At 46.9% G+C, this 21,348-nt stretch overlaps 1 protein-coding gene across 1 annotated transcript in view; it reads right to left on the bottom strand.

The window, feature by feature from the left end:
- Nucleotides 1–21,348, bottom strand: part of LOC137871569 (voltage-dependent T-type calcium channel subunit alpha-1I-like) — a 94,098-nt gene that overhangs the window by 51,800 nt on the left and 20,950 nt on the right. Inside the window, exons 4-8 of the mRNA XM_068709430.1 lie at nt 19,762–19,921; nt 13,944–14,286; nt 13,042–13,134; nt 7,756–8,095; nt 7,333–7,667 (exon numbers count right to left, since the gene is read on the bottom strand). Of these exons, the coding sequence (XP_068565531.1) occupies nt 7,333–7,667; nt 7,756–8,095; nt 13,042–13,134; nt 13,944–14,286; nt 19,762–19,921 (1,271 nt within the window). The remainder of the gene's footprint in view (nt 1–7,332; nt 7,668–7,755; nt 8,096–13,041; nt 13,135–13,943; nt 14,287–19,761; nt 19,922–21,348) is intronic.

Genomic DNA, 21,348 nt, shown 5'->3' with positions numbered 1-21,348 from the left:
AAGTGTCCTTCTCTTACATTCTGGTAGTTTGGCAAAATACAAACTCTGGCACCAGTTTACCTCAGTAAACATTGTAAACATGAGTTTATGGTCTCAATCTCTAGTTTACAGTCTTCTTCAATACAGCATGATGTTCATTTAGTACATTATGCTCCATTTAGAGTCAAACAGACCATAAAGCGAGGGATGATTTAGGGGCGGGGCTACACGCTGATTGACAGGTCTCTACCAGAGACGTATACGGCGTCTCTACGTCACTCCTCCTCAGTCCAGATGTGGTCACTTCCTGTTCGCTGGTTGCAAAAAAAGGCAAAACTGACGAATTCAAGGCTTCATAACATCAGTCCACAAAACAACGGGCGACGTCTCGATGACTACGTCCTCTTCTTATATTCAGGGTAGGGTTGCTGTGCATAGAGTTGCATAGTAGCATGGCTACATCTGGCTAGCATTGGTGCAGTCAGCTGACAGGGTTTATTCGTTGTTTCAGGTAACTTGTCACCAAAGTGAATTGTTGGACGTGAAGGTGTGATGGGTGGTGCTAAATTCACAGTCACAGGTGTGTCGCGAAAAAAGACCACGAAGCAGACAACTACACAATACGAGAGACGACGCTCAATGAAGAAGAAAGGGACACGAGGAGGACGTCATCTACAGGAACATAGCGGTCCCTTTTGCTCAATATCTCATAAACCCACAAACTACAAGCAGTCCTGGTCCATCGATACACACACACACACACACACACACACACACACACACACATCCACAGCAGAGCAGAGACTGCATTTCTGGCAAGAAAATGTGAAAGCTGAAGGATCTCTCGCTTTCTCTCCATCTACGTTTGTTCTTTCTTTTGCTTTCTCGTGGCTTTGTCTAGCGATCAGCCATTTTACGGATCGAATGCTCCAAATTGATTGGTGGAAAGGGCAAGGAGAAGGACAAAAGCTTCTTTTTTTTTCACTTCACACAAGTGCACTCCAACACACACACTCACACACACACACACACACACACACACACACACTGATGCCAGTATACAGCACTAAAGTGCGACTGGTTTGCTGCATTCTTTAGAGGGTTGCAGAGAAACACAGAGAGTAGCAGGGGGAATATGTGGTATGTTGTTGCTCTGTGTCCACATCCCTGCTGTCTGCTCCGTTCAAACACAGCAGCAGGTAGCAGTCAAACAAAACAGAACACGCGTCGTCATCAATTATGGATGTTGCAGATGCTGCCATTAAAATAAGAAAAAGAAGGACCTGCGTTTCTACGGTCTGGGAACCGATCACGATACACTGGACCAGTTACACCAGCGACTGTTAGTGATACGATGAGAACTTGGACATGCTGCCGGTATTTAATCAAGCCCAGAGAACTGATAACACTGTGACAGTGGATGTATGTGTGTCATTATGCCGTTACAATATATTTAGTGTCGTCAGTCTCATGCTGCTAATGTGCATCAATGTCTGTCTCTGACACCGTTTGAGTCCCTCTCTGTCTAGCACACACACACACACACATACACATACACACACACACAGACACACACACACACACACACACACACACACACACAGACACACACACACAGACACACACACACACACACACACACACACACACACACACACACAGACACACACACACACACACACACACACACACACAAAGGGCTAAATTTGGCTCAATCACTATTCCACAGAGCTTCTCTGTAACTTCGGGCGATGACGCCGCTGACATTTCACTGCCCCGAAATCAACGAGCGCTGTGTGTTTTTGCGTTTACATGTCTGTTTGTACTGCGCGTACATTTATGTGTGTGTGTGTGTGTGTGTGTGTGTGTGTGTGTTTGTCAGTACTAATGAGTGTTTAGCAGTGGGGGAAAGAAACAGGCTAATGATGTGTGCCCACCAGTGTCGGTAACGATGTGACGGCTGGCCGCCGTTTGCAGACCAGCTGAACGCCGTGTGCAGCCTCTGGAGGTCCAGTCTCATTACTGCAGACCTGGGATCGGATCTGAAGACGTGTGTGTGTGTGTGTGTGTGTGTGTGTGTGTGTGTGTGTGTGTGTGTGTGTGTGTGTGTGTTTTGCCGGTCAGCTGATGTGTGAACCCAATAAGAAGGGAGGCTTGTTTTACACTGAGGAACGTTCATTCAGGAGAGTGAATAAATAAAAACAAGACATAAAAGTAAAGCCAAAGGTTAACATTACTGGATGTAAACGGGTGACTAACTCTTTACACATTAACAACCATTACAGTCAAAACGCAGATGAAGAAAGGTGATTCTTCCTACTAAGTAGTTTGTGCTGTTTGAGCAGCAAGTTTACAAACTTGCATTAGTTATTAGTTAGCAACTGTAAAGAAGTACGAGCGGCATATCGTACCTTAACAAATTTGAAAGAAGTCATATTAGCAGTTGGACTTCAGTTTGTTGAGACACCAGAAAAACAACAACATCGGTTGTTTGTTTAAACACCATAAAAAATGAAATTCATTCATTTCCCAACAAGGACATTCTGTTTGTGGGCAAAATGACTCTCACTGTTACTTTCTGTGGAATGACCAACATACCTGTCTACCCATCTGTCTATCCATCTGTCTATCTACCTACCTGTCTTTGTACCTACCTGTCTTACCAACCTATCTACCTTCCTATCTACATACCTGTCTACCCATCTGTCTATCCACCTGTCTATCTACCTACCTGTCTTTGTACCTACCTGTCTTACCAACCTATCTACCTTCCTATCTACATACCTGTCTACCCATCTGTCTATCCACCTGTCTATCTACTTACCTGTCTTACCTACCTTTCTACCTTCCTATCTACCTACTTGTCTACCCACCTGTCTTTGAACCTACCTGTCTACCCACCTACCTATCTATCTACCTACCTGCCTGTCTACCCAACTACTGGTCTTCCTACCTACCTGTCTCTCTACCCACCTGTCTACCTATCTACCTGTATATCTATCTACCTGTCTACCCACCTGCCTGTCTACTCACCTACCCACCTACCTACATGTCCAACTACCTACTTGTCTTCCAACTTGCCTGTCTACTCATCTACCTGTCTACTTAGCTACCTACTTACCTGTCTACCTACATGTCTAACTACCTGTCTACCTGTCTACCTACATGTCTAACTACCTGTCTACCTGTCTACCTACATGTCTAACTACCTGTCTACCTGTCTACCTACATGTCTAACTACCTGTCTACCTACCTGCCTGGTAGACTGGTACAGGTTGTACAGAGTGACTTTGACACCATATCCGTGTCCTAACAACAGGTAATGTAGGTTCCATTTAACCACGACTGTAATCTTACTAAACTTCAAAGTGAACCACAGAGTTGGAGGATCAGAAAACTCTCTAAATCATTTTCATAATGGCTCATTTTGGGAGAGGTAATGACCAACCCTATGTTTCCTGTGATGGTCCCATGTGTGGACTAGCTCTGTCCTCTTTAACCTTTTCACTAGTCGGATGCTTTTATCGTCAGATGCACAGCGAGTCCGACCCCCATTAGTGCAACAGCCCCCCCGCTAACATTCCTGTGATATAAAAAAGTCACAGCTGTGGCATCATGCATACGTTTCAGTAATGTGATAATGGAAATCATAACAAACCCAATTTGTTTCGTGTGCAGAGTGAAAAATGTCCTCAATAAGAGTCTCTTTATGTTTCCACCAGAGCCTGGATGCAGATCGTCTCGTTCGGGTCTTCAGTGGTCCTCAGTGGTCTTCAGTGGTCCTCAGTGGTCCTCAGGTAGGGTCGGAGGGTTGCATTCATCCACAACATTCATTTTAGATGCAGGGTCTCAGAAGCTCAGTTGCTCTCATGTTCTATTTGAAGAACTGTTTTCCTGTGGATTGATTCGTTGTTCTCGAAAATCCAAAATTGTGATTTTATTTTTGAATTCTCTGACCTACTTTCGCTTTTATTACCAAATATGTTTTGATTCCGCTGTGGTTTTTGATTTGCATGCGACAGCCACGTGGGTGTTATTGAATATTTCGGCTGCTCCCGCGACATCGATCTGGTAATTTCCTTGGGTTTTAATCTTGACATTTTGGCAGAGAAAGACAATCGTTCAGCTGTGTCGTCTGATCTCTATCCATCGCTGTCAACTCTCCAAAGTGCCCATCACGCTGCTGCATTATTCATTCTCAAACAGCTGTTAAATTCTCTGAAGTGTCTCCTCACTCCAGCAATCCATCCTGTTCAATGGGGGGGGGGGGGGGGGGGGGCAACAAATGTCCCCGATGTCATCAGTGTCTTCTAAGACAAAGACCCGAGAGTTATGATCCCGCTTGTGATGTCAAACGAGAGCGTTACGAGTCGCACTGATGGAGACCATCTAAACTAAGACTTGATCTCCGTTCTGTGGGAGGACTTAACATTTACACCATGTCGTCTCAGACCGGTCAGAACGGTTCGTTCTCTTTGAAAGACTTCTAATGTAATGATGTCAGTTCATTTTGAAAAGATACTTTGCATGCAATGACAAGAGACTGACACGCCGTCCAAGACACGTCCCGAACTGATGATAGAGGGGAACTTGGAGCATCGGTGTCTTCTAGGACACGGATGTCTTAGAAGACACGGATGTTTTAGAAGACACTGACGTCTTAGAAGACACGGACGTCTGAGAAGACACGGACGTCTGAGAAGACACGGACGTCTGAGAAGACACTGACGTCTGAGAAGACACGGACGTCTGAGAAGACACTGACGTCTGAGAAGACACGGACGTCTGAGAAGACACGGACGTCTTGAACATAATATTAAAATATAAAATGAGAAAATGTAGAGAAAGTTTGTTGTTTGCTTTGTCATAGTTTCAATAAGACTATCTTATCATGTAGTTTAAGTAGTGCCTACATACCTGTCTACCTACCTACCTGTCTACCTACCTACCTGTCTAACTACCTGTCTACCCATCTACCTGTGTATCTACCTGTCTAGTTTGTTTAGAAATAAAGTTACTTTCCAAACGATGTCTCGTTTCCTGCCCGTGGCTGTGATATCTATCAATCACACCGACTGGAACCCAGAAGTCATTGTAAAAGCGGTCTGTCTGCTATCTGTTGTTCCCACAGCAACAGAACCAGGAAGCACAGGTGCAGCGGGACAGGTGGACGAGGATCAGAAGCCTCTGATACCGCTGTTCAAACAGAGGGAGGCACGACTCTGAACAGAGCGGTGGAGCCGCAGACATTCCAGCTCGCTGCTATCCTCCCCAGTAAAGGAGCAACGTCTCTCTCTCTCTCTCTCTCTCTCTCTCTCTCTCTCTCTCTCTCTGCCTCCCTCGTTCTGCCTCTCTCTATTTTTAGCCGCCCCTGAGATGAGAGACGACCCACCACTGCGGCGGTGGCATGCGTATGTGGGCGATGGTATAGCGAGAGCGAGAAATATTGATAGAAAGAAAGCACAAACAGAAAGAGACAGGAAACGGGGTGGGAAGATCGCTTGGAGATCTTGACAAGTGTGATCTGAGCAAAAGGTGAGATAATGTTACCTATACCGATATCAAGCACATACCTATAGCAGGTATGTCTTTCCTATTGGCTGGGGAATCACATTATACAGGCTTCATACAGGGAGATGGAGGAACAGACGTGCGAGAAAGCGAGATGGATGTGCTGGAGAGAGAGAGAGAGAGAGAGAGAGAGAGAGGGAGTATAGAGAGGCTCACATTGCGGAGGAGTGTGGACACTGAGTGACAGAGAGAGACACTAGAAGAGACGGTGGATTCACACGGCGAGCTGCACGGTTGTCCGTTCACTCCGAAATAGCTGTCGGCAGACGGAGAGAGCAGCTCTGTGTTACTGAACCAACAGCCATCGATTCCCCCATTCACAAAAGTGCACCGTGAGCTCACTAATTGGATAGCAATAAAACATATAATCACACCAAGTTAGATAAATAACTACAACATTCATTCTACCATCATGACTAATGGATGAAACCTCCTCCGAGCATTCTCAGATTACTCCTTCAACTAAAGGTTCTCGTTGTTTTCCACAAAGTCGGTCGACAGAGTTGTTGACAGAGTGAACTCACACGACGGCCGCCGGACATTAAAGCTGCTAATGTACGTTTAGGTTCATGTGTTTCTTTACATCCCGACAGAAATCAATTAATCAAATGTTCTGACTGATTAAATGGACAACCTGTCTGTCTGTCTGTCTACGTACCTACATCACTATTTACCTACCTGTCTATCAGCCTACCTGCCTGTCTACCTACCTGTCTTCCTATTTGTTTAAGGAAGACAAATAGTCTTACCTGTCTATGTACCTTTCTAACTACCTGTCTACCTACATAACCGTCTATCTACCTGTCTGTCTGTCTGTCTACCTACATCACTACTTACCTGCCTGTATACCTACGTGTCTACCTACTTACCTACCTACCAGCCTACCTACATACCTGTCTACCTACTTGTCTGTCTACCTCACTACTTACCTGCCTGTCTACCTACCTGCCTGTCTACCTACACGTCTACATTGCCTGCCTGTCTACCTATCAGCCTCCCTACCTGTCTGTCTGTCTGTCTACATACCTACATCACTATTTACCTGTCTACCTACCTACCTGTCTACCTACCTGTCTACCTACCTGTCTACCTACCTGCCTGTCTACCTACCTGCCTGTCTACCTACCTACCTGTCTACCTACCTGTCTACCTACCTGCCTGTCTACCTACCTACCTGTCTACCTACCTACCTGTCTACCTACCTGTCTACCTACCTACCTGTCTACCTACCTGTCTACCTACCTGCCTGTCTACCTACCTGTCTACCTACCTGCCTACCTACCTGTCTGTCTACCTGCCTGTCTACCGTCACCACTCTGCCCGTCATAGCTCCCCACCAGAGTCCTCCAGAAGCTGCTATCTCGGCAGCAGTGTGTACTAACAACAGCCATGTTTGCAGTTTACGTTCATCATTATATTTTGGGGGGCGTGGCTTCAGAGCGAGGCCTGAAGGGACGGACTGTTGCTGCAGACTTGGAGAATTTCTCCGTAGATTTAGTGACGATTGGCTCCGGTGCTGCCTGCTGCTTTTCAATGGAAAAAAGTGGAATGTTTTTTTAGGTTAAATCATTTTAAGATCTAGCGTACTGTTGCTGGTTTCTCCAATAATACCGACCCCAGCATTAATGTTTGGATTAACGTTTGGATAAACCTGATGAAGAGAGAATGACTCAAATACTGCAGAAATGAAAGGGGAAGAATTAAAGATGGAGTGAAGTGAAGTGCGTCATAAAGACCAAAAAGATGCATTCAAAACATAAAGAGAGCTGCAGCTGCGTCTACCTGCTCGTGGTGCTCGATGCCCATGCTGATGGTGTTGATCAGGATGGCGATCATGATGCCTCGGTTGAAGTACTTGCTCTCCACGATTCCCCACAGCTTCGCCCTGATGTCGTGCCACAGCTGCTTGCATCGCTTCTTTGGACTGCACCCCCCGTGGCCCTTCTCCTCCTTGCTACTGTCCGTCTCCTCCACGGCTCCCTCCTCCGCTTCGTCCTTTCCCGCGCCGCGAGCCGGCCCCGCGCCGTCGGCGAGCGACAGGGCCGCGGCGCACTGCGGGCAGCCGTCGGCGGTGTTGAGGGCGTGGTCGGGTTTATTCCGGTGGGGACAGGGAGGACCTGAAATGTTGCAAACAGAGGGTGTTAGACAGGTCGGTGTTTTAACGCCTGCGTCTGAATACCGCTGCCATGGTTCACGGTTACGCACCGCGCCTCATCGCTGCTCTCCTCTCGCGTCCTTCCCGCCCGTTGGCCTTCCTCTCCCTCGCCTCCCCTCTTCCTCTGCCGCGCCCGACGCCCCGGAAGCCGCGGGGTTTCCCCCGCAGGGCGTTGAAGAGGGCGACCGCTTGCCTCTTGGCCTTGCGCAGGATGTGGCAGACGAGCTGGAAGAGCGCCTCGTAGCAGTCGCCGGGTTCACTGGCCAGGGTGGAGGAGGACGAGCAGCGCGCCCGCTGCTCCTGCATCAGCTGGTGCTCCCTCTGCTTGGTCTCGGAGAACTGGGTGGCGATGACCACGAGGCACAGGTTGATCATGAAGAAGGAGCCGATCTGGGAGGAGGACGAGAGCCACGCACGGAACGGAAATAAAAGAGTTCTTCCTTCCAAAAAAGGCAAACATGTGCTAAAACACTGGCGTGAAATCTTGTGAGCTGTTAGCGGTCAGTTTCTGCCAGCTAGTCCCACTGAACGAAGAAGTCTCAGCACAGATGGCTTGAGACCATGGAGCTTATATAGCTGCTGCCTCTAGCCTGTTAGCCCACTTGGCTGGACAGGTCCAAACATAACACGTTCTACAATATGGTTGCAAACAAAGCTGCTAAAAAGGAGAAGATACTGAGCTGGAACTGCTGTCGTTTCTCTACCACAACCAGAAAACCACGATACACCCAACAAGACTTCTCTCTGTTCTCAGTGAAACTGTGCCAGCTCTGCATAGTTGGAAAAGCAAGGGAAGTCGTTTGGCACAGCCCCGGTTCAGAGTTAGAAGTCCCACTCAGTTTCTCCACAGTGTGTGGAAGATGGATGACTCACAGAGTGCTTCCACAGATTGGATGGACATGAAAGTCTCCTTGTTGAATCATCAGAACAAAAGATGAACTGAGTCAAAGACGCACCTGGATCCTTGATAAGAAGAGGGTGGTCAGCTGGACTCCGAGGTCTGCTCGGGTTTATTTCTCGCTCACAGAATGAATTCTATTGAACTGTGACCCGACTCCAGCAGCAGCTAAATAACTCAACAGCAGTAGTTCAGACTTCAGACCCTTACGTCAGCAGAAACTGATGCTACACAATGCTCCTTTAAGTCTTCAATACTCAAACTGGGTTAAAAAGTGAGAAGAGGGAACAAAATGATCCAATCATCACGTTCTATTACTGGTGAACTCACACACTGATGTATTTAACTAAAACCAGATTCAATGCTCTATTGTTCATCAAACATCAGCAGGTTTAAGAACCTTCTATTCATAATGTTAATATAATAAATCTACAGGTTCACTGTGCTTCAGTATGTTTTAGGCTCTCAGCAGGTGGAGCAGATATAGAAGCAGAGAGAGAGAAGAGATAGAAGAAGGTCAAGGTCACCCAGAGAAGCAGAGTCCATGTGGAAAAAGAGGAGGAGATAGAAGTGGAGGAGAGAGAGGTGGAGGAGGAGAGAGAAGTGGAGGAGGAGATAGAAGTGGAGGAGAGAGAGGTGGAGGAGGAGAGAGAAGTGGAGGAGAGAGAGGTGGAGGAAGAGAGAGAAGTGGAAGAGGAGAGAGAGGTGGAGGAGGAGAGAGAAGTGGAAGAGGAGAGAGAGGTGGAAGGTGGAAGAGGAGAGAAGTGGAGGAGGAGAGAGAGAAGTGGAGGAGGAGAGAAGTGGAGGAGGAGAGAGAGAAGTGGAGGAGGAGAGAAGTGGAGGAGGAGAGAGAGAAGTGGAGGAGGAGAGAAGTGGAGGAGGAGAGAGAGAAGTGGAGGAGGAGAGAAGTGGAGGAGGAGAGAGAGAAGTGGAGGAGGAGAGAGGGGTGGAGGAGGAGAGGGGTGGAGGAGGAGAGGGGGGGATGAGGTCTAACTCTGTCTGGGTTGTGATCGATAGTGATTGTGAGGCCTGATAACTTCTCTCTGTTCTCCGTCTGAACCGCTGCGACAAAGACCACAGAGGAGCTGGCTGTAAAGTGTGTGTACGCTGCCAAATGTGTGTGTGTGTGTGTGTGTGTGTGTGTGTGTGTGTGTGTGTGTGTGTGTGTGTGTGTGTGTGTGTGTTTAAAGCTGCTCTTGCATTGATCCGAGATTTGTGGTGAAAAGGGAAGCAAGCGGGTCCCGGGAACCCGTTCGGTACCCTCGCCGATCCCATCAAATATTTATACTCACACTCTGCTGGAGCCACTGAAATACAATTAGAGCGGCGTGTGGGACTGTGTGTGTGTGTGTGTGTGTGTGTGTGTGTGTGTGTGTGTGTGTGTTCCCTCCTACATATTAAAGCTCCACATCATCTGGGTGTTTCATCCATCGGGTGTGTGTGTCAGCGGCTTCTTTCAGCAGTGTTGCGGCAGAGAACAAGGCAACAGATTGCAGCGTTACAGGTGTCCTGTACGGTGCGCGAGACTCGGCGGCCCCTGTGGGTCCGAGACCCGTTGATCACGCGGTGGGTTCCACGGGTCCGAGCTGTTCTCTCGTCTTTGCTCCTCCACGCGATGGTAGCCGGTGTACGCCGACTCTCTCCATCTTTATCTCACTCCTTTCATCCGTCTCTCCATCTGTCACACTCTCTCTCATGACTGTTTTCATCTCTTCTCTCTCTTCAACTCACTTGAATTCAACACGCTTAATCTGCATGAATGTTACGTGAGTGAAAGCCTCCCTTCCTCCCTCCCTTCCTCCCTCCCTCCCTGTCTGCCCTCCTTCCATCTCTCCGTTGCTCGGTGTCGCGCAGCATTCAAGCAAACATAATTAGAAGCCTCCTCATCCGTCTGCCGCCGAGACGAGTACAAGCGAGGATTTGAACGGAACTTTTCGCTTTTCCTTCCACTAAGTCGGTTTGTCGGAGACAAGCCTTGAAACGCGCCGCAACAAAGCCGACGAGATCCCGACTGTCAACGCCGGCCTCCGCAGAGAGACAGACGAGCAACAGTTGCGAGGAGTAAAATCCTGCTCTGATGCCTTCAAGCTTTATTAATTAGAACATATTCATCTTGAGATCCAGTGAGGATAAGCCCTTCATATCTAGGAAGCGGGTTCGCCTCGTGGAGTCATCCACGTTGCACCGCCGCGTTTCTACGGCAACCCAGAACGGACAAACCGAACCGGCTCTAGAGAGACTTTCATGTCTTTACTTGAACCTCGAAGGCCACCGTAGTTCTTCAACACGTTTGTGAAACAGCTGTAGAGCAGATATGAACTTCCCCTCCTTCATATTAAAGCGTTTTAATTTGAAAGGGTGGTGGTGGTGGTGGTGGTGGTGGTGGGGGGGGGGTTAGGGTTGCTTCAGTGCGTCTTCTCAGACCGTGTGAGTCCAGAGGACACGCTGAGGGGACTCGCTTTAATTAATACCGTTTCATTTAAGATCAAAGAGGGAGGCCGACATGTGGTCGCTCCCTCTCTGCCGTCCTCCAATCCTCTCTTGGATTTCATGCCGACACTACACCACCACCACCACCACCTCCTGATTCCTCCTCTCCCATTGATCCATCCACTCCATCACCCTCACTCACCACACTCCATCCCTCCTCCCTCTATTTTCTCTTCAATTTCATCATCCTTTTTTTTTCCTCCATCTCTTACCCTCCAACCACTCCAACTCCACTCCATAGTAATTTCCTTGCTTCCTTCCCTCCTTCCACTGCTGCTCCCTGATGTTATTCACATCAAAAGGCTTCCATTCGACCACAGACCATCGGTGGCGAGGTGATCTCTCGATGCCGGAGATGATGTCCCACAGCTAAAATGTGTCCTTTTCCATGTGTGTGTGTGTGTGTGTGTGTGTGTGTGTGTGTGTTTTTTGCAAGCGGCAACCTCCTGTTCTGCCAAGAGAAGCTGATGTCTTAAAGCTGCATTCTCTCTAGTGTCCAGCAGGGGGCGACTCCTCTGGTTGTATAGAAGTCTAGTCTAAAATGACTCTACTTCTCTCTTGATTTATTCCCTCAGTAAACATTGTAAACATGAGTTTATGGTCTCAATCTCTAGTTTACAGTCTTCTTCAATACAGCATGATGTTCATTTAGTACATTATGCTCCATTTAGAGTCAAACACACCATAAAGAGGGGGTGCTTTAGGGGGCGGGGCTACTAGAATGATACTGCCAATCCCACCAGAGGGTCCAGCCACAGCAGTTAAACGTCAGCAGGTAACAGGCAGGGTCAAGCTCAGTGAATAAGCGGCTTTGTGTTCGTATACCTGTGTGTTTCCGTGCGACTGAGGATAATGAGCAGAGTGACAGACGCTCAGCGCAGGAAGAGGGAGACAAAATGAAGGCAGGAGAGAGATGTGTGGATGGAGATGAAACAGGAAGCAGGGGAATAAAGGAGATTAAGGGAAAAAAAGAGTGAGATGCAGAGGGGGAGGGAGGTGTTAGCAGAGTCAAGGATTGATAGATGGCAGGGAGAGATGAGAACGGGAAGACTGACAGATTTAGGAAGATAGACGGAGAGAGAGAGATGGAAGACGGAGTGGAGGTGAAACAAGAGGGGAGGAGGAGAGAGGCAGAGTTTGTGTCGGAATCTGAAGGCAGGCAATTAAAAGTGTAATAAAAAAGACAAGACAGCCCCTGGGTTGGGGAAGGAACCGGGACTGGCAGTCACGCTGCATTATGATAACACACACACACACACACACACACACACACACACACACACACACACACACACACATGCTCTCTGACAGGCTTAAAAAAAGACACACACTGAGGGGAACACGCACCAACGCTCGCACACAAAAGGCGCGCACACACACACACACACACACACACACACACACACACACACACACAGGAGCTAACGGATCGGAATTAAAAAGTGTTTTATCAGAACAAAGGGGGAGGGGGGGGTTCTTCAGGGAATTCAGCTCAGCTTTAACTATGACACTGACAGCCATGTGTGTGTGTGTGTGCATAGGTATGCAGGTGGGAGAGAGAGAGAGAGAGAGAGAGAGAGAGAGAGAGAGAGAGAGCGAGAGAGGGGGAGGAACAGCTTTTCATTGCAGTCATCTGTAGCTTGGCAACAAAAACAGGAAGTCTAAAAGTGTGTAAGTGTGCCGACTGCAGAAGCTCACTGTGTGTGTGTGTGTGTGTGTGTGTGTGTGTGTGTGTGCATATGAGTAGTTCTGTCTCTTACAGAATTGCATTCCTTTGCAACTAAACTGCATCGATGACGTGTTTCGAGGGAAACGTTTGTTCTCCAAGATTGCGGTCAGTGTTTTGAATGCATGAATACATCATGAACCAACAGGATGACATGGTGACGTTTGGTAAAACCTCGTGGGTTTGCTCTAAATGTGCCGCATGTCTACGAGCGTGACTCACAATAATCAGCAGAATGAAGTAGATGAAGTTGTAGAAGGAGTGAGCGTCCATCACGTAGTACATGATCTCCACCCAGCCCTCCAGAGTGATCACCTAGAGTCGGGGGGGCAAGCGTCACAGGGAATTAACAACGGTATAAGAAGGAAACGATGGGAACAGGAAGCCTGATTTTAATAAAACACGCCGTTAAGGCTGTTATATGAACATACTACGTCTTTTTATAGAGTACAAAAGTGAAGATTTGCCATTTTACTGTATTGTTTGGTTCATGTATGGTTTAAACAAATAACATCCGGTCGATTGTGGTCCCAACAGCTTTATTTTCTAAGTCTTTTTGCTCCAGGGGAAAAGTTAAATAATCGTTAAATAATCCTCACGGTTCATCCCTACTGTCGTAAGGTTAACGTAAGTACAACATCCGTCCCTCTTGAGCTAGCGAGCAAGATGTGCAGACCCTCCTTTCAAGTCTTTGTGCTAAGCTAAGCTAAGCTAGGATACGCTAAGCTAGGCTGTAGCTTTACATTTCACAGACAGACATTAGAGCGATGTTTATCTTCACGTTTAACTCTTCACCAGAAATTGGATGAATGTATTTTCCCAAATGGCTTCAATACAACTTGAACGTAATACATAATTTTGTTTCAGATTTTTGTCCATGTGGAATTTGAAATAAAGGATATCTGGTGACGCTGTCAATCTCACAGAACATCTCAAATTTGGGAACTTCTTTGTTTGTCCTCCTTTGTTTATCTGTCCACTGTAAAAGTTGTTATAATTGTAAGTGTTGTAATCATCAATGTCTTGAGCATTAAACATTAAAAACGAAGCTATAAATTGTCAAAAGTGGTTTTGACCTAAAATCGAAGCCGTCTGATTGGTGCCAAGTTTACCAAATCTCTCACCTGGAAGATGACAATCCAGGCGTAGGCGATGTTGTCAAAGTTGATGGCTCCTTTGTGGGGGTTGCCGTGTCCCGTGTGACACCGGGTGTAGTACTGGTTCCAGTTGACACAGAGGCCCGCCACGCTGACGCTGCCGTTGGCCAGGGGCTCGGGGCTCAGGCCCAGCGACTGGCGGTACAGGGCGTCGTCTTTGTCCAGGCAGCACGTCCTGCCTCCCTCGCGGCGGGCCGGGACGTCGGAGCACGACATGATGCCGTTGTCGACCGGCAGGGAGCAGATGAAGGGCCGCTCGTCATCCTCGTCGGCCATGTAGTAGGGCCGGGGCAGACTGATGCCCGTGGTGCTGGGGAGTGTGACGGGAGAAGGTGGTGAGCACAACAGGGACGTCACTGTGGTAAAATCTACGGGGACAGACATATGTCCTTCGTGGCTATTTCCAACATTTGTGTGATGAGCGAGATTGGACCTGACGGCAGAAAACACAACGATCACAGACGGAGAGACGGGTGGATGAAGAGGGTGGAGAAACAGAGGGACAGATGACTTGTTTGTGATGGTGAAATTGAAAGAAAGCGACACCAGAGACGGTGACGAATCGGACAAGTTAACTCCGACGCTCCGAGCTGATAGTCGGCCGTATTCTGCACATATTTGTTGCTGTCAGTCGGAGAACGCTGTCTGATTGGCTGCTCAGCCTACCGTATCTAATGTGCCTCCTTTTTTTTGATCCTTCCTCCACAAACAGACTTACAAATTCAGGCTGTCAAACACATTCCAGGCTGTCAAACACCGGCGCAAAAGCAAAGCCTTATCTCCCAAGCAATACCGTCACCTGGTAAATCAAGAATCCCGGCGGCGTGAAAATGGGTGCTTAGTTTGTTTTGTTTGTGACGTTCCTTTGGATGCTGTTCTTCTCTCGACATCGGCACAGAACACACATGCAGACCGGAGTGTCGGCAGGCTGCCAGGCTGTAGTTTTTCTAAAGACGTTAAAGGGTAACCTTTGGAAAGGATGAGAGGCATCGCATAGCGTGTCGGGGCGCTTACAGAGCATGGCTTTGCTTTGTTAAAGGAGTTCCAGTCAGAGTTGCATTTTTAAACTTTGAGATGTTGGAGGTAAGAGAGAGCAGCTTGTCTGTGTGATCTCACTTTAATCTTGAGAGTGAGCGGCTATTTAAAGGGCAGATGGAAGACACGGATACAGATGAATAGCAGTCGCTTAGCAATTACATCTGACCTGATATTTGAGAAGAAGCCGCGTTGTGAGTACTACCCTGAGTACTACTCTTTGTATCCTTTAGGAGCTCTTTCTCTGCATTGTTCTGCACTGAATAGGAGCTTATTATCAAGCCCGCTGACCTGAGTCAGGTCAGCCGACAGTGTAGCTCTGGGTGTTTCTGACCGGCTCTGTATGTCCTCCTTTCACCAATGAACTCCAAACTCAAATGTGCAACGAGCATGTCCCTAGCAGGTGAAGACGGTCGATCATCGATCAGCTCACGAGTTATTTATTTTCTCATAATCTGGTAAAGATTAAACCAGAAATACAAGGAAAGCAAATATTGGACTATTGTTGCTCAGGTGGTCTAGAAACGTGACTCAAAAGGAAAGTTAGTGAAAGTTAGAAAGGACAAATGCTAGACCTCAGCCAGAACAACTTAGAACAAACTGTCAAAGGCTTGTGGGCCGTGTGTTCGTCAGCTCGTTGTGGAGTCCAGGAAGAAGCTATCTACTGTCCTCCTCCCGTCTCCTTCGTAGTGCTGACGTCTTGCCATTAATTGTGCACGATCTGTGAAAAGTGCTGAAGTCTAGCTCTCTCGTCTCATTCATTGTGCACTTTGTTGGACAAGGCTGTCTTTTGTCCGATCACTCTGCATTTGTTTTCCAGTTCTTTATCCCTGAGGGTGCAATTAGGTGATAAGCACCCGGGCCAGTCTCTTTCCTGGCAGAGCAAAGCTGGCTAGATTCACCAAAACACAAGGCCAAAGCAGCCAGAGAGGAAACCTTTGTGCCGCCATTCAAAACCATGATAACAGCTACGTGCTTCATGTATGAATTAGTATTAATTCTATATAGTATTATCTATAGTATACTATAGTATTATAGTAATATTGTACTTGAATGCGACTCCTGCTACGCCCTGTTGAGACTCCTTGTCGTGTCACGTGGATATTGTATAACTAAGTCAAAAGAAGGTTAATGTCAATCAACAGACTCAGGAAACATTTATGAATCTTCTTCACTGGAGCACGCACAAATAAAGAGCAACAAGTCATTTTAAAAACGGGCGAGGAGGTTAATATTCCGATCAAAGTTGTAAATTTACGAGAAAAAACGTACAAATTTACAAGAACAAAATTAGTAATTGTGCAAAACCTTCGTAATGTCAGCCGCCGTCTGAATTCCGTCGGTAAAGATGAGCTCTGAGGTCTGAAAGAAGATAGATTTTTGTGTTCTTTAATGTACATAATTCTGCCATCAGTATCAGTATGCTTTGTTCTCCATCCTCATGTTTGACCTACAGTACATTGTATTGTGTCAGTGGGTTATCAAATGAATCCTAACGATTCCTTTTTTCCGACGTCCGCCTCTGACGAACGGCCTCTGAGCAAGAGGAAGATACATACGTGTGTTTTCTTTCATGTGTTCTTTTATAAACATAAATAAATACCGCTCGCATCTTTGTCTCGTGGCCAACCAGAGGCCAGCAAGTGAGCGTCCGAGAAATGCGACACGTCCGACCCACTCCTTCTATACTCTTCTTCTTCCCGTCCGACAATCACCCGCCTCCGCACATGACCGAGCCGACATCGCGGCCCGGCTCTTTCATCAGATCGGGCGTACATTTTCTCTACGCTGCGCTCGTTACGTGTGTCAAACAGTGTGTCAAACAGACGGACGTCTTTTCACACCTAAGGAGACGTTGTGGACTCCTGACAGCGAAGACGGCAGCCGGTGTTCCACACACAATGCCTCTCATCAGATCGTTACTTCCTCTCCGGACTCTTTGCAGTCCAGTCCGCTCCTCCGTTGTAGCCAGACTGAGTCTAATCAAACGCTTGGCCGCGGATCCGGTCTCAGCGGGCTCCCGCTCACCACCGACCGGATCCCCGTTATTCTCTGAGCTCTGTGGTTTTTAACACGGTGGTATTAGCTGTTCTCTTAATCAGAGAGATATTTGGGAACAAACAACAGCTGCTGAGCTTCCAGCCTCTAATTCACTGACTCACTATTGTCTCCTGCTGTTAAAAAGACAAGGAGAGTCATCAGAAGTCATTCCTGATTGGCGATTTTCTTTTTTTCAAACTTTAAAGAAATTCACAGAAATCACCCAGCTGTCCCTACAAACAACTAAACAAATGGACGCCAACAATCCGTTGATTTGTTCTGGTCTCATCTCATCAGTTGTGTGGTGAACGAGGCCTGAGAATCAAAACCAACTGAACGAAATGACCCAAAGAGGAAAGAAAGACGCTAATATGTGTGACTGTAAGTTCAGTATTTAATTATCCTGGAACGTACTAATTACAGAAAAGTGGAAACAGTGTTCACTCTGTGTCATTAATTACAATTAATTGCCAAGCTAGAAACATAGAAGTGGTCGTAGTGGTCGTGACGTCACTCATTGGTCGTTTTGAAGCCTCAAAATTCTGCGATTTCACTGCGATTGGTTTTATTGGTTTTATTGGTCTCTTGGTTTTAGTGTTGGATGCATGAACATTGGCTTTCTCATTTCTAAATGCATTTTAATACATGAATGATCGTAAAAAGTTCAATAAGAGACAATAAAGTATATGTCATCTTGTCATATCTCATCCTTAGAGGATGCAAAAAGCCCAATAAGTCATTTTTAATAATAACCAATAATGGTGATTTAAAAGCTGGACTCCTCAAATCGCAGTTTTGCCATAAAAAGCCTGAATCCTTCGGTCCTAACGTGACATCCCATCGTACCGTGTTCACGGAGCGTGAGGATGGAATCAAAACCAGCTGTGTGAAATCACCAGAAGATGCACAATTTCATTGGTAGAAGTTGAAGGTTATTGACTGATTGGCGGCTGTTGCTTCTGCTGCCGTGCAACAAACGAGACAAAGTAAAAAGAATAAAAGAATCTCTTGTTGTCAAACGGTGAAGGAAGACTTTGTGTTCACCACACACACACTTACTTTGCTAATGAGCACGACGATGATGATGATGAGGAGATGATACAAAGAACGAGTTAAGCCAATAGAGAACGGCAGTGAAAATAAAAGAGTTGTTTTCTTGTTTTCTTGGAAGAACGCCGTGAAACGGGTCAGCGGGTTGGACTCGTCTCGAGACAACAGTTAAACGAAGTGACAAAATAAATGCTTTTCTTCCCACGGCACAGCTGGAGTGCCGGTTCCCCCGGAGCGACACGCTAACTCCTCCGTGACGTCTTAACAGAAGAGAACACGACGCCGACGTCGGGCCGCTGTTGTACATTCTGTTTCCTACTAAGAGTCGACGTCTTCTTTCAATCGAGACCGCGATCATTTCACAAAATCATTTTTAAACCAAAACTGCAATTCTTCCTGAATTGAAACCAGTCGTTTGTGTTTTAATAATGCTAATAACCCAAGCTTAAACTTTGTGGCGTAACAATACGAATCATTTAGACCGAGGATTCTTGGAAAGAAAACACTATCTTACATAATGCTAACTAGGTCCAGCCTTCTGTGCATGGCAATATCAAATTATTGATGATTTTTTATTTCCCTTCCTATCGCTCCTGTCTTTTAGTTCTACATGATTCTATATATATCAACTTCTTTAAAGTTCTTCAAAGCGTCACGTGTTAAAGCTGCATTCTCTCTCGTGTCCACCAGGGGGCGACTCCTCTGGTTGTATAGAAGTCTAGTCTAAAATGACTCTACTTCTCTCTTGAATTATTCCCTCAGTAAACATTGTAAACATGAGTTTATGGTCTCAATCTCTAGTTTACAGTCTTCTTCAATACAGCATGATGTTCATTTAGTACATTATGGAACATTTAGAGTCAAACAGACCATAAAGCAGGGGATGCTTTAGGGGGCGGGGCTACACGCTGATTGACAGGTCTCTACCAGAGACGTATACGGCGTCTCTACGTCACTCCTCCTCAGTCCAGATGTGGTCACTTCCTGTCCACTGGTTGTGAAAAGTCAAGGTGACGACGGCCACATCAGTCTATGGATTATACGGAAGTTCTCTTAAAAGTTCTTAAAGCTCCCTGCATCTATGCTAATATAATTTTATTAATTGGACAGAGTGTAGCAGAGGGTGTGGGGGTGTGGGGGGGGGGGGGGGGGGGGGTCGACAGGCCTGGGGAGGGTTGGAAGAATAAGAGTGTCGGCTTTTTTAATTAAGTGGCAGAATTGACTCTGAGATAATGACATTTGCTTTGTGCAAAATTTGGGTTTGCAATCAGCCTCACAATGCTAGAAAGAGAGAGCCTCCATCTCTCTCTCTGGTAATATCAGTACATTGAGAAGACGGTGCAATTAATCTTCTTCTAGAGTCACAATGAGGGGGGGGGGGGCACAAAAGCAGAGGTGACACATACATTTATGTAAAAGCACAGTGTGTTCTAGTGTGTTACCTTACACACTAGAAATCAATAGCAGACGTTACACACACACACACACACACACACACACACACACACACTCACTCACTCACTCACTCACTCACTCACTCACACACACACATACACACACACACACACACACACACACACACGGACCAACATGTCACAGATCAACACACACACACACATACACACACACACACTCACACACACACACCGGGGGGACTCACAGTGTGAAGTTCTCCTTCGGGTAGCAGCGGTTCCTCAGAAGCCCCGCCCACAGCTGCACGCCGATGATGCCGAAGATGAAGAAGACGAAGAAGCAGAGGAGGAGGACGTTGCCCAGCATGGGCAGAGTGTCCAGCAGCAGGTTGACGAGGATGCGCATGCCTGAAGACACAAACGCACACATCGAAATGAAGAGGAAAGACATTACAGAGCAGAAGTCCTACGCTGCAGAAGTTACTCTCAAGAGGACAAGACAACGTCGAGCCCTTGAAGGACACGCTGAACCTCAGTGAAATGATCACAACATTTTATTCTAATCTATTTCTATTACCTCCGCCAGGAGAGTATGTATTTGGTTGTGTGTGTGTGTGTGTGTGTGTGTGTGTGTGTGTGTGTGTGTGTGTGTGTGTGTGTGTTTGTGTCTGTCTGTCTGTCTCTCTGTCCAGGACTAATCTTGCATATACTGCTGGACCAATGAACCAGATATCTGTCTTTGCTTTCATGCTCAAGGACCTGATTCACACTGTTTTACCATTGTATGTATATCTGTGTCGCTTCTCCCTCGTGTCAGCAAAAAGGAGCTAGCTAGCTGTTAGCCGTCACTGGGAGTCCTGCGGTGCGTTTAGCAAACAGAGCTAACGGCTAACGGAACTAAACACACAGCAGGACCGATGACGAGAAGGTAAAAATGGCCGCGTGTCTTCGGACAAAGTTTCTGAGACGTACGGAAACGTTAACAGCCAGCCGGAGCTCGTTCTGAGGGAGGAGTGTTGATCCTCATGATCCTGATCACTTCTGCTTCAAATCCAAAATCAAAACCAAGAAAAAAGAAGAAGCGTGGAGCAGCAACACATTCTCCTTTTTCCATTGTCTGTCTGTCTGTCTGTCTCTCTCTCTCTCTCTCTCTCTCTCTCTCTCTCATCCCTCCCACTCTTTTTTCTCGTGCAGAAATTTAACACATTGCGCCGGCATTTCCATATAAGCCTCTGTATTATCATAATTAGCTAATCAATCCCTAATCTCCATACTAATTGTGCTCCCATGGCCCCGTGACTGTGGCTCTGATCAGCGTAAGGAGACTAAAGCTGGGGCTAAAGTCCGTCTGTGGCACAGATGGGGGATTGGGTGAGCGTTTAGACGACTAATCAAGGGTCAGCGGTCCTCAGACCGTCTCTCCCGGGGGTCCTGGCAAACGTTGTGATGATCTAACATGTTTCAGTGGGAAGAGGCAGACGATGGGAGGCTGTGAAGGATGATTTACTGATGCATGTTTCAGAAATAAAAGATCAAATATTTGACATCTCCATGGACTACTGAGCATGTGCATCGCTGTGCAGAGATGAGAGGGAAGCAAGATGGCTCACTTATCAGCTCCGACAACGTGGTTTTTTGCTAGATTTACTAGCCCAACGTGACATTTTACTTGCCGACCGCAAGCGTCAATCCTTGTTGTTGAGCGTCGTAATATGTTCTTTATTGAGAATTTAAATCCCCTTGAGAGGAAGAGATTTCAAGTTTGGTGTTTTGGCCGTCACCATCTTGGCTTTTTGCAACCAGTGAACAGGAAGTGACCATATCTGGACTGAGGA

This window comes from Cebidichthys violaceus, unplaced genomic scaffold (genome assembly GCF_023349555.1).
Source record: "Cebidichthys violaceus isolate CVI_PGR_0920_01 unplaced genomic scaffold, fCebVio1.0.p SCAF_148, whole genome shotgun sequence".
Lineage (NCBI taxonomy): Eukaryota > Metazoa > Chordata > Actinopteri > Perciformes > Stichaeidae > Cebidichthys > Cebidichthys violaceus.
Note: the sequence above shows the minus strand (reverse complement) of the source record. Positions and strands in the feature narration are given on the sequence as shown.